Source organism: Mytilus californianus, unplaced genomic scaffold (assembly GCF_021869535.1).
Source record: "Mytilus californianus isolate M0D057914Y unplaced genomic scaffold, xbMytCali1.0.p SCAF_1, whole genome shotgun sequence".
Lineage (NCBI taxonomy): Eukaryota > Metazoa > Mollusca > Bivalvia > Mytilida > Mytilidae > Mytilus > Mytilus californianus.
Window position 1 is genome coordinate 61,630,510 of NW_026262581.1, and position 15,759 is coordinate 61,646,268.

The window sequence follows — 15,759 nt, forward strand, 5'->3', positions numbered from 1 at the left end:
GCATAGGTTTCTGACACAGAAAGAATGTGGTCTAAGAACTTGAATTTTTTTAATTTACCTATTATGGTCCAATGTCCAAAATCAAAATACATGGTTAGATTCAGCATATCAAAGAACCCCATATATTCAATTTTTGTTAAAATCAAACAAAGTTTAATTTTGGACCCCAACTTGGACAAACTTGAAAACTGGGCCCATAATCAAAAATCTAAACACATGTTTAGATTCAGCATATCAAAGAACCCCAAGAATTCAATTTTTGCTAAAATCAAACTAAGTTTAATATTGGACCCTTTGGACCTTAATGTAGACCAATTTAAAAAACGGGACTTAAAATTAAAAATCTAAATACAGGGTTAGATTTGGAATATCAAAGAACCCCAATAATTCAATTTTTGATGAAATCAAACAAAGTTTAATTTTGGACCCTTTTGACCTCAATATGAACCAATTTGATAGCGGGGCCTACAAATAAAAAATCTAAATACATGGTTAGATTCAGCATATCAAAGAACCTCATATATTCAATTTTTGTTGAAATCAAACAAAGTTTAATTTTGGACCCCAATTTGGACCAACTTGAAAACTGGGCCCATAATCAAAATTCTAAATACATGTTTAGATTCAGCATATCAAAGAACCCCATATTTTCAATTTTTGTTGAAATCAAACAAAGTTTAAATACTGGACCCTATCTTGGACCAACTTGAAAACTGGGCCCATAATCAAAAATCTAAACACATGTTTAGATTCAGCATATCAAAGAACCCCAAGAATTCAATTTTTGTTAAAATCAAACTAAGTTTAATTTTGGACCCTTTGGACCTTAATGTAGACCAATTTAAAAAACAGGACTCAAAATTAATAATCTAAATACACGGTTAGATTTGGAATATCAAAGAGCCCCAATAATTCAATTTTAGATGAAATCAAACAAAGTTTAATTTTGGACCCTTTTGACCTCAATATGAACCAATTTGATAACGGGGTCCACAAATAAAAAATCTAAATACACGGTTAGAATCAGCATATCAAAGAACCCCATCTATTCAATTTTTGTTGAAATCAAACAAAGTTTAATTTTGGACCCCAATTTGGACCAACTTGAAAACTGGGCCAAAAATCAAAAATCTAAATACATGTTTAGATTCAGCATATCAAAGAACCTCATATATTCAATTTTTGCTAAAATCAAACAAAGTTTAATTTTGGGTCCTTTGGACCTTAATGTAGACTATTTTGAAAACTGGACCCAAAATTAAAAATCTAAATACACTGTTAGATTCAGCATAACAAATAAATAAATGTGATCAAAGATTTTACAAATCTAATGTGCCATACTGTGCAATTAAAGATTACTTCTTGAAATTTTTCAATATTTGAAATTTGAAAAAAAAATAATATTTGAAGAATAATTCTTTTTAATTTCTGAAATCTGAAATGAGAAAAAATTGACCCCCCACAATTTTTTTTATCCCCCCCCCCCTTTTTTCCCCCAAAAAATTCTTTCCCTCAAGATATGGTCATAATCTCAATTCAAATTTCCAATGGAGTTGGCAACCATAATTACCCATTTAAATTTACCATAGTGCTAACTTAATCTATTTTATAATAGAATTAAAAATATAGTGTCAAATCTTTCATATGGATTTTTTTGTAAAAAAAAATGATGCAACATTTGCAGATATTTTTACTGGTCTTCCTTTATAAATATGCATTTCTTTAAACATAATTTAAAAGCAGTGTAAGGGAAGTAACCAAAACGTTGTATTTGGATTACCTCCCTTACACTGTTTTAAATTATCTTTATTGTTCATTAACCATTACTTTATACATAATTTAAAAGCAGTGTAAGGGAGATAATTTCAATGATGTATTTGATTTATCTCCCTTACACTGCTTTAAATTATGTTTTGTACTAAGTATTTGTCCATTAACCAGGACAACCTTGTTTTTCCCCCTTTTTTTGCCCCTAATTCCTAAACGGTTTGAGCTATAACCCCCCAAAGCAAATCCTAACCATCCCTTTGTGGTATGGAAACTTGTAGTATAATTTCAGAGAGATCCATACACTGTTCCACAGTTATTGTCTGGAAACTAGAAAATGCTTATTTTTGGCCCCTTTTTGGCCCCTAATTCCTTAACTGTTGGTACCATAACCCCCAAAATCAATCCCAACCTTCCTTTTGTGGTATTTAACCTTATAGTAAAATTTCAAAAAGATCCATTTACTTAAACTAAAGTTAGAGTGCGAAAACCAATGTGTATTCGGACGACGACGCCGGACGACGACGACGACGACGACGCCAACGTCATACCAATATACGACCACAAAATTTTTTTGCGGTCGTATAAAAAGCACTAACATGCTGCATTCATCATTGTCAAGCTGCTGACCATATATGAAGTCAATATGTTCAATAAAACTGGAGAAATGTGTGACGAAAATATTAAGTTCATTCAACATAAAAAAATCAAAGTGCAAACATGCAGGAAGTATGTGCCGGACAAATCCAAAATGTGCTCTAGTAGTACCTGGGAAAAGGGTGACGAAAAATATTTCTTGTAAAAACAAACAGATGGCACGGTGATTACAATATAACTACCACTCCTAGAGTGGAGATATATTATTTTCATCTAGCTACTGAAGTTGAACTCTGTGCTAAAATTTGACATTTCAGGGGCCACAACTCCATAATGAATTGTCTGATTTTTCTGAAATTTTCAGGGTCGATCAATCTTGTTCTACTGTTCAGAAAATATCTCTAGTTTTTACGGCAATAGCCAAAAATCTAAATATTTGCCAAAAAATGGACTTACAAGGCGTCCCAACTCCAAAATAGCGTGTCCAATGTTTCTTAAATTCTAAGGGGCAATACCACCATTGTTTCCCCCCCCCCCACCCCCACCCCCCCAAAGTAGTCTTTGTCAAATCAGCCTATTTTTTTTAATGGTGTGGAATTTACCTTTCTTTCAAGAAAAACATAGTACTTAGTGTTTGTCAAATCAGCCTATTTTTTTTTTTAATTGTGTGGAATTTACATTTCTTTCAAGAAATACATGAATAAAGTGTCAACTTGTTAGTACTACAGTGAAAATTTCACACATTCATGGCATAAAATAACTTGCACAGGAAGCAAACAAAGCAAATTTTCACCTCTTTTTTTTTCCTGTTTACAAGCTTTAGTAACCAGGTCACCTCAAATTTCCAAAAATATTCTATAGGAACACCAAAATAGTGTTAAGTTGTCTGATTTTTCTAAAAATTTCAAGGTAGAATGATCATTTGTACCTTGTTATGGTTACTCTAAGACCCCAAGTGCTTTAATTTTTTAGATGATCTATATAAACTGAAAACTAAAGTTTGACAACTACAGTAGATAAACAATGAACATTCACACAATGTTTGTTTATGGACACCATAATAATGTGGTTGACTGTTCTTAAATATCTGTATCTGTGTAAAATATGTGTTCTACCAATTGTAAGAAGAATCAAATTCTCTTTTTCTTGTTTATGGCATCATGGTATTTGACTCACTTTTCACCAGATTTTTACTTGTCTTAAACAGCAAATATCACATACATTAGGAACTGCCTACCCTTCTGTAACACCCAAGCTTACCATCAGTTTCTAGCAAGTTCCTGTTGCTGAAACTTTAATTCCTGGATAATGTTATGTTGAATGTTGTCCGTCTTTCTTCAACTATGGTTGATTGTCCTATTGGTATCTCTTTTTTTGTATTAATGGACTATAAAAATGTACAAAATGTTCATGGAGATCTGCTCCGGGACAATAAAGTTATCAGGTGACATGCTCAGGCAAACCCTTTTTTAGATGTTGCCCATCTGTGCCTTGTAGGGTTGGGTACGTTTTTTCCCAAACAACATAAGGTACATGTTTTAGACAAGAAAACGACTTGAGCAAAAAAAAAAAAGAAATGATTTGTTTCATAAAATTTTTCAGATAGGCTGCATTCTGGGTGGGAAGGAAGGCAACATCAAACAATTAAAATTTAATTTTTGGCCTCATAATTGTAAGATGTTTAATGATTTTAGGTCCCTTATCTCTGGAATGACAAATGTGAAAATTGTCTTAATTAAGGAACTCTCATTGTTGAACCCCTTATTCAAAAGATTCAATGAAGCAACATTGAATTTAAAATGAGGTTTGCTTCAAATTGTCTATTTTCATAAATTATGTCCCTTGACTGTGGAAAGACAATTCCAAGAATGTTTTGGACCAAATATGTAAATCATGTAGAGAATTGTGATTACTTTCAATAAAGCAAATTTGATTTGTTACGACATATGCTCGAAATTACCTAATATACAACAATTATGTCCTATAACTTTGAAATACAAATCTGTTTATCATCAAAACCATAGTAGAGCTTGCCTTAGTAGTGTCACACATTTTGTAAAATGTTATAAAGATATGTAAGGCTAAACTTGAATTAACACAAGATATGCTCTGACAGATGAACAAACAGCATAAGTAAAAGATGAACATACAAACAGAAAGGATTGACAATGATCCTCCAACATATATATGATCATATATACTGTACATGATTAGCAGTTATCTGAAAATGCTCATTTACTACTCTAGTTTGTACAAAACTGTATATCAACAAAAAAAGGCAACTTTGATAAGTCATCAAAACTTTAATAGAAAAGAAACAAAAAAATAGATCTACTTAAAATGCAATTAACCACCAATGTTTTCTTGTAATTGTTTTTCCCTAATTCTTTTCTGACGTTTAAGCAGTCTCTTTTCCCTTTCATATTCTTTCATTCTTAACACATAACTGAAAATAAAAAAGAACATTATTTATACAAATATATGTCATAAATAGCACTTGATTTTCAAATTTAACCACAGGTGATTGGTTAAACTGATCGTGGTAACTGCAATTACCATGATCCCAACATGGCTGAAGTAGAAATAGTTAAAATCGTTTTCTGCTAATTTAACTTGTTGTTTACAAGAATTACTCAGCCGCCAGGTTGATCTGCACAGTTTTGTTGTGTGTGTGTGTGTATTCTTAATATCATATATGACATCGTTACCAAAATAGCCATCGAAAATTTAAGGAAGATAATTGTAACTCCAAAAGAAGATAATCGTAACTTGTGGACAAATAACTGGAAAGATAATCATAACTGTAGAATATTTCAATGATAATAGGAACTGATTTTTATCAGTAACCTCTGTAACATTAATAACTGTTATCCAAACGTATCTAATTACTGCATATAAAATACATAGTCATTGACATGCGTTCAAGTGAACCTCGTACAAAAGGGAACTAGCCGATTAATTGTTCAAAGAAGTATAAGACACTGTGACCTAATTCATATTGCCTCTCCTTATCATGATGATGAAAATTTACCGTAAATTTTAACTTTTAGACTATATCTACAAAGCATAACAAAACTCCTTAACAACATCAACCCTAATAAAGGCCTTACGCACCGGCCCTGACAATATCAGTGGGCTGGCCATATTTTATAAGAAATGCAAGAAACATATAGCACCAATTTTAACAATAATATCTAAAAAATCACTTGAAACTGGACAAGCACCACAGGACAACAACTATCTTTTATTCAAGAACTACAATGTATATGCTACAAACAATAAGGCCACACTTAAAAATGTTTTGCTTTGCCCAAATCATACCCAAAGGTATAGACAGTGGAAAGGTAGGTAGGCATTTTCTTTTTTTTTTTTTCGGCAAAGAGAAATTGAAGTGTCAGATGTTTTTTAGTCTTCATGCCTATCTGATTAAAAAAAAACTTTTTCACATCAGGACAATAAAAGATTTTGTGTAGGCAGCTATTTTCTGGTTAGGTAGGGTTAGGGCAAACAAACATATTCTTTTTTATGGCCCAACACTCAAACTGTCTCATTATAATGGACTTAGATAAAGCATTCGATAAGGTACCAGATCAAAGACTTTTATACAAATTAAATCATTATGTTATGTAGAAATACACAAGATTTTTTGTCTTATATTGAAAACTAATTAGAAAGTAAACTTACTCTTCAAATTCACAGTTTTCAAAGTCATGTTTTGGATGGTCACATTTAGAAGGCCTAAAGAAATGATCCTGCATACATTTTCTCCAGTCTATATATAGATGGGCACAGTAACCACGATGTCTCAAAGGAACCTTTGCAACATCCATATCTTCTGCACTGACCATCATGACTGAAAAATAAATCAATAAGAATCAATGATAGCAGTTATTACACATAAAATTCTATTCTTATATTGATATTGAACAGAAAAATCTCTTTAGTAAATTAGATCAAAGACAGTTTATTAATTTCCAGACATGGCAAATATGAAAAGGTCCTGACAAGATACAAATATCAAACCATTCAAATGAAAACTAATGGCCTAATTTATAACAAAACAATTTACTAAAAACAAGTATGACAGACATGAACCAATGACAACCACTGAACTACAGGCTCCTGACTTGGGACAGGCAGATAAAGAATGTGGCGGGGTTAAACATGTTTGTGATCGCTCAACCCTCTCCCATTAGTAACCATTTTGACTAGAGCTTTGGGTCATCCAACCTAAACCCATTTTGAAAAGGGACCACCACTAGACCAATTTATTAGCAGTCTAGCCCTAATGAAACCTGTACACATGTACCAAGTGGTATAGAAATATCACAAGAGCCATCGGTTTTGCTGTTTGGGGTGTATAATTATGCATCCACTTCTGGTCGGAATGGGGATATAAAATATAATGTTCCTTGTCAGAATAGTGCATTGTTAAATTGTCCTTGTAATAGCTCCATGAAGGTTTGTGGCCCATCACATAGCAAAACTTTTGAAACATAATTATAGTGGCAGTTTAAATTTCCTGGAATTGATGCATTTTGAACCACTATATGCAAAACCTTATATTGTATAAATTAATAATTTGTTCTCATCCAGAATATGGTATGAAATATTTGCCACTGGATATAAATCAAGCAACTATAATTTCACCTATCATACCTTTCTTTGGCTTTTTCATTGTCAAAAAACCTGGAATAACTTGTATAGAAACATGATAATTCATTGAATAAAATGACAGATCCTACTATTTTATGAACTTTATTTTTATTACATTTTAATATTATTTTTAATAATCGGTCATATAAAAAGACATAGCCTTAAACGTCCTCATGATTTATTTGTTCTAAGAAATGCATGGTATCTCGGCTTTCCTTTTTATGCGAGATTGATGGTACATGTATCTAGTAGATTTGATATAGTGTGGATGATAAAAATATTCTTGGTTGATTTTTCGTCAATTGATGATATAAACATACTTATTTTCACGAAACATGTTATATTTTTTCCAAAAATAACAGTGACAATAATTATTTGAAACCTCTTTCAAATTAGGATAAAGATATTTTGATGAATCACGATGAAAATTAATTCAATTTGACACTTACTGTAGCCGAAAAATGACTGTTTGATGCAACTGTAGTCGAAAAATGACTGTTTGATGAATGAAAATAAATGGAGAATATGTCCATGGGACACACATGATGCCCCCTCTTGCATCAAACATTATAAAGAGGCATTACTTGAGAACTGTAAAAGTGACGCCACCCAAATTCGAACTTGATCTGTGTTTTATGGTAATAAGCATTGAGTATAAGTTTTAATACATTTGGTTCAGGCAAACTAAAGTTAGAGAATGGAAACTCAGCAATTTTTCCATTTATAAAGGGGCATAACTCAGGAACGGTAAAAGTGACTCCACCCAAATTCGAACTTGATCTGTGTTTTATGGTAATAAGCATTGTGTATAAGTTTTATAACATTTAGTTCAGTCAAACTAAAGAAAGAGAATGGAAACTCAGCAATTTTTTCCATTTATAAAGGGGCATAACTCAGGAATGGTAAAAGTGACTCCAACCAAATTTGAACTTGATCTGTGTTTTGTGGTAATAAGCTTTGTGTATAAGTTTCATAACATTTGGTCTAGGGAAACTAAAGTTAGAGAACAGAAACATACAGAAGGACGTACAGACAGACAAGGGTAAACCATGAATTCTAGTCAAAATGGCATCTGGTATAGTTAAATTGGCACCTAGTCAAATAGGCACCTGGTTAAATCGGCACACAATGTAGTCATTTCGGCACCCATGTTGAATTTGTTGAATATATATCTTTTATTGTATTTTAAGCAAAAAAGATTAAAATAAAGAAGGGGTTGTCCAGAAATATTGACTTTAATATATTAACATTTTTGGAGGGGGTGTCTGTATGTATTTTTTTTCGTTCAACTGTGTATTCAAGGTATTTGATATTTGTTATGCATGTTTTAACCAGTTTAGCATTTTGCAAGATTGTTGGTTTAATGATGTTTAAACTATCCTGAAATACTACCTTAACTGCTTCTAATTTTCTCATGATTAAACAACAGCTTGGGTAATGGGTTCATTGTTTTTTATTTAAGTTTTGAAGAAAAAACATCAAAAACTACCTGTATAGCATTAAAACAGCAAACATGTTAATTATTTAATTAATAAATGTTATTAATTCATTAATTGAAAAGAAAACTAATCCAAACATTAGTCATAAAATGTTGCGAAAACTTCAAACAATTAACTTATGTATTCTAACTGCTTGATAACATGTGATGATTTTTAACGATGTAATGAATAAAATAAAATCCAACCTCAAAATTTTTAAAAATAATTAAGAATTGAAAGTGATTAACATATTTAGAATTATTTATATATATATCATATCAAATATTATCGGAAGCCGAATTGAATTTCAATAGGTGCCGATTTGACCAGATGCCGATTTAACCAGGTGCTGATTTGACTTATTCTATATGCGCCGATTTGACTTTTTCTATAGGTGCAGATTTGACTTGTACCCTAAAGTAAAACCATGCCCCCCTCCCCCTTAAAAAAATCTGTATAAAACCATGAAAACCTGGGACTGATATATGAATACATTAATATTTTGGTCCCAGATAAAACTAAGTTCTTGTTTCTTCCTGAGATTACTACAACACAATAAGATAATGTGTTAAAGTAATCTCAGCATCTCTGTGTTCAGTACTACTAGTCTCAGATTATTTCAAATACATTTGTAACAACCTCTTTCTTTTCTTCCATTTTCAAATCCTAACATAGGATCAAATTTTGGTGGATTACGATAATCAGGAGCAACATCTGGATTCAAGATCTGGGCATCAATAGCCCTAGTCATATGCCCACCCATGGTAGCGGTCGCTACCAGAATTCGCGAAGGACAAGTTGTTCCTTATATCATTAACAATCTATGAGTTCGTGTGGTTATTAAAAATTTTTTTATAGATGTCTCAATATTTTATATTTGAACAGCGTTTCACTAAAAAAAAATTTTATCTACTGATTTATATAAAAATATTAAACAAAATCAAAATGTATATTCAATGAAAATATTTTTGAATTGATATAAGCCATGAGTTAGGCTAAAACCTAGCTTAATTATACGCCTTTGTACCCGCTGTCAACGTATATTTGTTCCGCCTAACAGAAGTTCCACTGGAAACTTTGTTATAAACAATGTCATAATATATGTTCCTGTTGGAACAAATATTCTATACCATTTATTCCGTTAGGAACATTTACTGTAATATTTATTCCAGTGGAAATAATATTCCAGAATATTGTTTCCATTTGGAACTTATATTATGAAGGAACTTCTATTCCTAGTCCGAGATTACTCTGACGTCCAACGGCTGTTTTGCCAGACAAGCTGGGGCCGTGGGACGTCAGAGCTCGTCCCATATCAAAAAGTGGATATTTGCCCGTCCAAAATAGATGCGCTGCTTCGTCGCTTCTGGTGCCAACGGACGGCCTTGGAATTATATAAATCGGGTATCAATTTGTTCATTTTTCATTTATCTCTTCATTTATGTAAGTTTCACCTACCTGCCACCCTTTATTTTCTCATATTTAGACAGTTTTCACAGTGACCCACCGATTCTGGCATTTTGACTTTCATTTTGAAAGATTGTCATGTGATCACGAGAAAAAAGTAAGGCACAATGGACTATGGGAAATTATGTATGCATATGACCCTAGGTCAATATGAATATATAATCAAACACCTCGCTCATTTACGATGCAAGCAATGTAAATATCCGAGAGCTTCTGAATGTTATCGTGGTTGGCACTAAATGCTTAATACCGATCTCCTGTAAAGGAGGTGAAAAATCGTGGTTGGCTACTAAATGTTAAATATCGATCTCCTATAAAGGAGGTGAAAAAAGTATAAATATTTGCATATTTGAGTCTCGAGGTCGCAAAATCTCTCGTAACATTTGAAAATAAAAGTAAAAATGTCTGAATCGATGGGTCACTGTGAAAACTGTCTAAATATGAGAAAATAAAGGGTGGAAGGTAGGTGAAACTTACATAAATGAAGAGATAAATGAAAAATGAACAAATTGATACCCGATTTATATAATTCCAAGGCCGTCCGTTGGCACCAGAAGCGACGAAGCAGCGCATCTATTTTGGACGGGCAAATATCCACTTTTTGATATGGGACGAGCTCTGACGTCCCACGGCCCCAGCTTTTCTGGCAAAATAGCCGTTGGACGTCAGAGTAATCTCGGACTATTCTATTCCGTGACACCAATACTCCAGAATATAGAAAAAGAATAAACTTTGACAATTTTACTAATGTGTAAATTTGAAGAAGCAGAAAGTGACACCTTTTAGTAAGAGACGGTTTCTTTTATTTAATATTAAAAATTTATAACTCGTGATGGATTCATACAGAGTGTGGCCATTTTTCACTATATATTTCATATAATCGACTACCAATAGAAGTAGAATTGTTACAGGTTTATTTGTTTATTTAGTTGTACATTGTATTTTTGTTGTGAAACATTCTCATTTTCTCATGTGATAAACACAAATATTACATTCTGTTCAGACATTTGCTATATATTTCTAATCAGAGACATATATACATATATATATACACATATGTGTATATATGTCTCTGTTCTAATCCAAATGAAAAAAATTATCATTATACGTGTTCACATCAGAGACATATTTATGTCTCTGTTCACATCAAGAGAAACAAAAACAACTGAAAACAAAATTATGAACAAATAAACAAATACTCCTTAGACAACTCTGTGTCTTTCAACAAATTCTTTTTAAAAATTCAACTATGGATATATTAATAAGAAGATGTGGTATAATTTCCAACGAAATAACACTCCACCAGAGACCAAATGAAATAAAAGTTATCAACTATAGGTCATTCGTACGGCCTTCAACAATTAGCAAAACTCATACCTCATATTCAGCTATAAAAGGCCCCGAAATAACAAATATAAAACAATTAAAACGAGAAAACTATAACGGCACAAAACAATGAACGAAAAACGAATATGATATACAGCAACAACCGACAACAACTGCATTACAGGCTCCTGACTTGAGACAGGCACATACAGAATGTGGCGGGTTTAAACATAATTGAGGCGCTTAACCCTACCCTAACTTGGGACAGTGGTGTAACATCCCAACATATTAACAAACTATTAAAATCATTTGAAAAGGTCTAAACTCATCAGATCGATACAAAGCAGAAAAACAAGTAACAAAAATACAGACCGCACGTGGTATGGTATTTATACATTCCCACAACCACTGTGTATCATCGCCACCGGAAATTGGGTACTAACGAAGCGGAGAGAAATGGGAAAAAAATGTAAACAAGGTAAGAATTCATTCAATTTAAAGCATTTCTACTGATTTGACGAGGGTACCGCTTAAGAAATGATTTTCTGATATATAATTCTTTAAATTATTAGGCCGATAAGTACAAAATTAAGACAAGATTTTGTGTTATACTCCAAAGCTTGCCACTTAGTACCTGAAAATTTCGAGGTCGATTGTCCTCTGTCGCCCCATTGGCAAGATATTCAACTGTATTTCATTATTTTTCCAGACACGTTTTTAGATTATGATAGTGTGACATCATATTGACTGAAATCTGTTGTCATTAAGATGTTTTAAAGAATATGGACCAAAACATTGTTTTTTTTTATTGTACGGCGAATTGCAGGACGTTGTACGGCGAATTGCAAAATAACAACTTTTGTCTGTACGGCGTCTTGCAATATATTGTAATTTAAAGATGAAATTAATCACTGCTTAGATAATATCAAGTGACGAAATTTTGGCTGTATCAAAGCTTTACCGGCTTACAAATATACAAAATAAACTAATTATCAAATATTATAAAATATATGCCGTCAATTTCGTTCAGAAGTCGTCGTTGCGTACCTCTATTTGACTTTGTGTTGTTAAAGACAAAAAGGTTTTTTCAACCATATTATCCTAAATACATTCATATATCGTTATAATACTAACGACTGTTGTCTTATTTGTTGTCAGGGTGCCCATTCATCCTATGTTGGTGCTGTTTTTTTTAATATAAACAGTGGAGATGTTGTATGATTGCAAATAAGATAACTATCCACCAGGGTCAAATAAAGTGTATGTAAGCAATTATATGCTATCGTTTGGCCTTCAACAACGAAAAATCGTACCTTACAGTCGGCTATAAAAAGCCCCGACATGAAAATTGTGGAAGGATTCAACAAGAAAACTAACGGCCTAACTCATAAAAAACAATTTACGAAATATAACTAATATGATAGAGATGAACCAACGACAACCACCAAACTACAGGCTCGTGGCTTCGGACAGACACATAAAGAATGTGCTGGGTTAAATAGATATAGGAAGATGTGGTATGAGTGCCAATGAGACAACTCTCCATCCAAGTCAAAATTTATAAAAATAAACCATTATAGGTCAAGGTACGGTCTTCAACATTGTTTATTGTTTATTTTTTAAATTTTTGAAATGAATAATTTGTTAATTTATAAAAAGAAAAGTGAAGAAAATACTTTGTTTTCATTGAAAATTAGGAGAAATAAATCATGAATTGTGTTTCGAATTAATTTTCTTGTTTCTTATTGAAAATAAGATTGTCTTTTTTTTAGTTTAAGTAAATTCAATCAATCTTTTTATTTATAGGGAAAAAATAATAAAAAAACTGTTGCTAAGGCTGTTTGGCCTAAACTCAAATGAGTAGATGGATGGGTAGTGAAAAGGAGTGTATTTGTCCGAATTTTCATTGTTACAGTAGTACATTTTCATGATTACTTTTGTATAATATTTCTCAGTAAATTTTAATGTGATATTGTGCCAATTAAAATTATATAATAAATACAAGTAAGACTTGCATTTGCCTTAAAAGATATAGCAGTACGTGATTATTTGTTTTCAAACACACCTTCTCTGTTTTAAAACTTATAAAGGTATGGATCTCGGCCTATCTGTTTGGTTGAATATAAATGTGAATTCATAGAGTTTCAAAATCAACAGTAAGCCCTATTTTTGTGTGTGTGTAAATAATCTAATCGGCTTTAGATAGATGCTAAAATTAAAATCATTTTTCTTAATAAGAAGAAAAAAGTGCAACTTAAGCACGCCTGAATGTAAAAAGGTGTACCCGACTTATTCGTTCACGATAAGAATTTACCGATTTCGGTATTTTAACAAAACTGTTTACGAGGGCAAATAAATAAATGAACGCTATCAAATCAACATTTAAATTTATGTTGATTTTTCCAAAAGAATTTATGAGTATGTACCATCAGGGTTCAAAATTATTTCAACCTGTCCTTATTAGATGTTATTTCATTATAATTCTTTAAACTTACAAGTCGAAGATGCTAGCTTCTGGAATTGTATTAATAAGTACATAATATTAAGATGACAACCAAAGAAAACTTCATACAAAGTCATCTTTATTCTCAAGTAGAAAGTTTATATAAATAGTTTATGCCGTAGCCACAGCCGGATTTGTATCCCTTGTATCGGATTCTTCTTTCATTCTTTCCAAAAATGATTAATCTAAGGTTAATATTTTTTTTAAATTTAAACAGTGTTAGCCACCGAGCTTGTTCATTTCTTACTATATAGAGATGAAGTTTTGTTTTATAAAATTAATGTTCTTTATTCTAATATATTGGCTGTATCTGCCTTTTACAAATAACACAATAACATTAATTGAAAAAGGAGACGTGGAATGGTTTTCACTGAGAGGACTTTCAAACAAAGTCCAAATGAAATAGATTTGACCAACCATTGGTTACTTTACACTTCACAATGAACAAAACCCATACCGTATCAAAATTGCCTGCTTTATGACAAAATCATAAACAAATATGTCAGGCAGCAACTTACGACAGCCGCTATATTACATGTTCCTGACCAGGGACAGACACATATATATTGAGGCGGGCTTAAACATGTTTGTGAGCACTCAAAAATCCCTTAACATAGTGCCGTGGTGTAGCAATACAACATTTTTTTTTGCAGAGAATGATAATTCATTTATATTTCATTTTATCTGAAAGTTGAAAGAGAATTCATTCACTTAATGGTTCTAAATATTCAATGCGGAAAAATTCTCCTGCCATTACCTCCTTCCTTCTCTCCACCCACAACCCATCCCCGAAATGTTCATCACGTATATGCGAATGCTGACTAATGTTGTATGGTTAAAACATTTGGTTGAGGAAATCTAAAGTTTGAGAACAGAAACGACAGCTTTAGCTTTTTTTCATTTATAAAAGGGCATAACTCAAGAACGGTAACAGTGACGCTATCCAATTTATAACTTGATCTGTGTTTTGAGATGATGAGCATTTCGTGTAAGTTTTAAAACATTTGGTTAAGGCATACTAAAGTTAGAGAACGGAAACCAATTATTGGGACTTTCTGGACGGACGGGAGAGACGGGTCGGACGGACATGGGTAACATTTAACGCTACGTCAGGGCAGAACAACAGGTGAGTAAAACAGTGACATGCATATCCGAAAGTTACAACATTTGCCAGCTTTTGTATATGCCGTTTTCATATTGTATACATCAGGTATGTAAAAGATGTAATAGGACTGTGTTCAAGCATTATATGGTGTATACATCTTAAATGGTGTCAAGCGAATTGTATTTTTATCACATGCATAATTAGATTTTTGAACCTAATACTTTATTTTCTTTAAAAAGACGGCAAATAAATATTTTGAAATTAGCAAGTTGCCATACAGTTGAAAACAAGTTGCCATACAGTAAATTTGTCAACATGAGCAAGTTGCCGTACCCTAGACTTTATTTTTTATGGTCTATATTCTTTAAAAATGTTCATTTTGACAACAAATTTCAGTAAATATGATGCCACACTATAATAATCTAAAAAAGTGTCTGGAAAAATAATGAAAAACAGTTGAATATCTTGCCAATGGCGGTACCCTCGTCAAATCAGTAGAAATGCTTTAAATTGAATGAATTCTTACCTTGTTTACTTTTTTTTCCATTTCTCTCCGCTTCGTTAGTACCCAATTTCCGGTGGCGATGATACACAGTGGAGATATTTGATAAAATTGTGGATGAAGGACTCATGGTGCTGTTTATTATGAACTCATCATCTGAAAAGATCAAGCAAATAGTTAACATCAAACATCAAAATATCAGAGACATTGAGAACATCACACGAACATTATGCTATGGTCTACATACAAAACGGACAATCCTGATGAATAAGAGTTAAACTATTCTTTATGAACTATATCAGTCTATCAAGTGAAAGTAGGAGTTTCTTGGTTTATGGTGTTACTGTACAGGTATTGA

General features: G+C 32.3%; 1 protein-coding gene across 1 annotated transcript; it reads right to left on the reverse strand.

Moving 5' to 3' along the window:
• Positions 1–4,647: 4,647 nt before the first annotated feature.
• LOC127705887 (NADH dehydrogenase [ubiquinone] 1 beta subcomplex subunit 7-like) lies at positions 4,648–9,311 on the reverse strand. The gene is made up of 3 exons (XM_052210254.1): positions 9,138–9,311; positions 6,049–6,217; positions 4,648–4,810 (listed from the first exon to the last, which is right to left on the reverse strand). Exons 1-3 carry the CDS (start codon positions 9,259–9,261, stop codon positions 4,711–4,713), a joined length of 393 nt encoding a protein of 130 aa, XP_052066214.1. The 5' UTR covers positions 9,262–9,311; the 3' UTR covers positions 4,648–4,710.
• Positions 9,312–15,759: the final 6,448 nt, after the last annotated feature.

Excerpts from the sequence above, each read along its gene's own strand:
- LOC127705887 (XM_052210254.1), bottom strand. The coding sequence starts at position 9,261 with ATGGGTGGGCATATGACTAGGGCTATTGATGCCCAGATCTTGAATCCA. Across the intron at positions 6,218-9,137 it reads AAATGGAAGAAAAGAAAGAG|TCATGATGGTCAGTGCAGAA; the intron begins GTTGTTACAAAT and ends TTTATTTTTCAG. Across the intron at positions 4,811-6,048 it reads GAAAACTGTGAATTTGAAGA|TTATGTGTTAAGAATGAAAG; the intron begins GTAAGTTTACTT and ends TTTTATTTTCAG.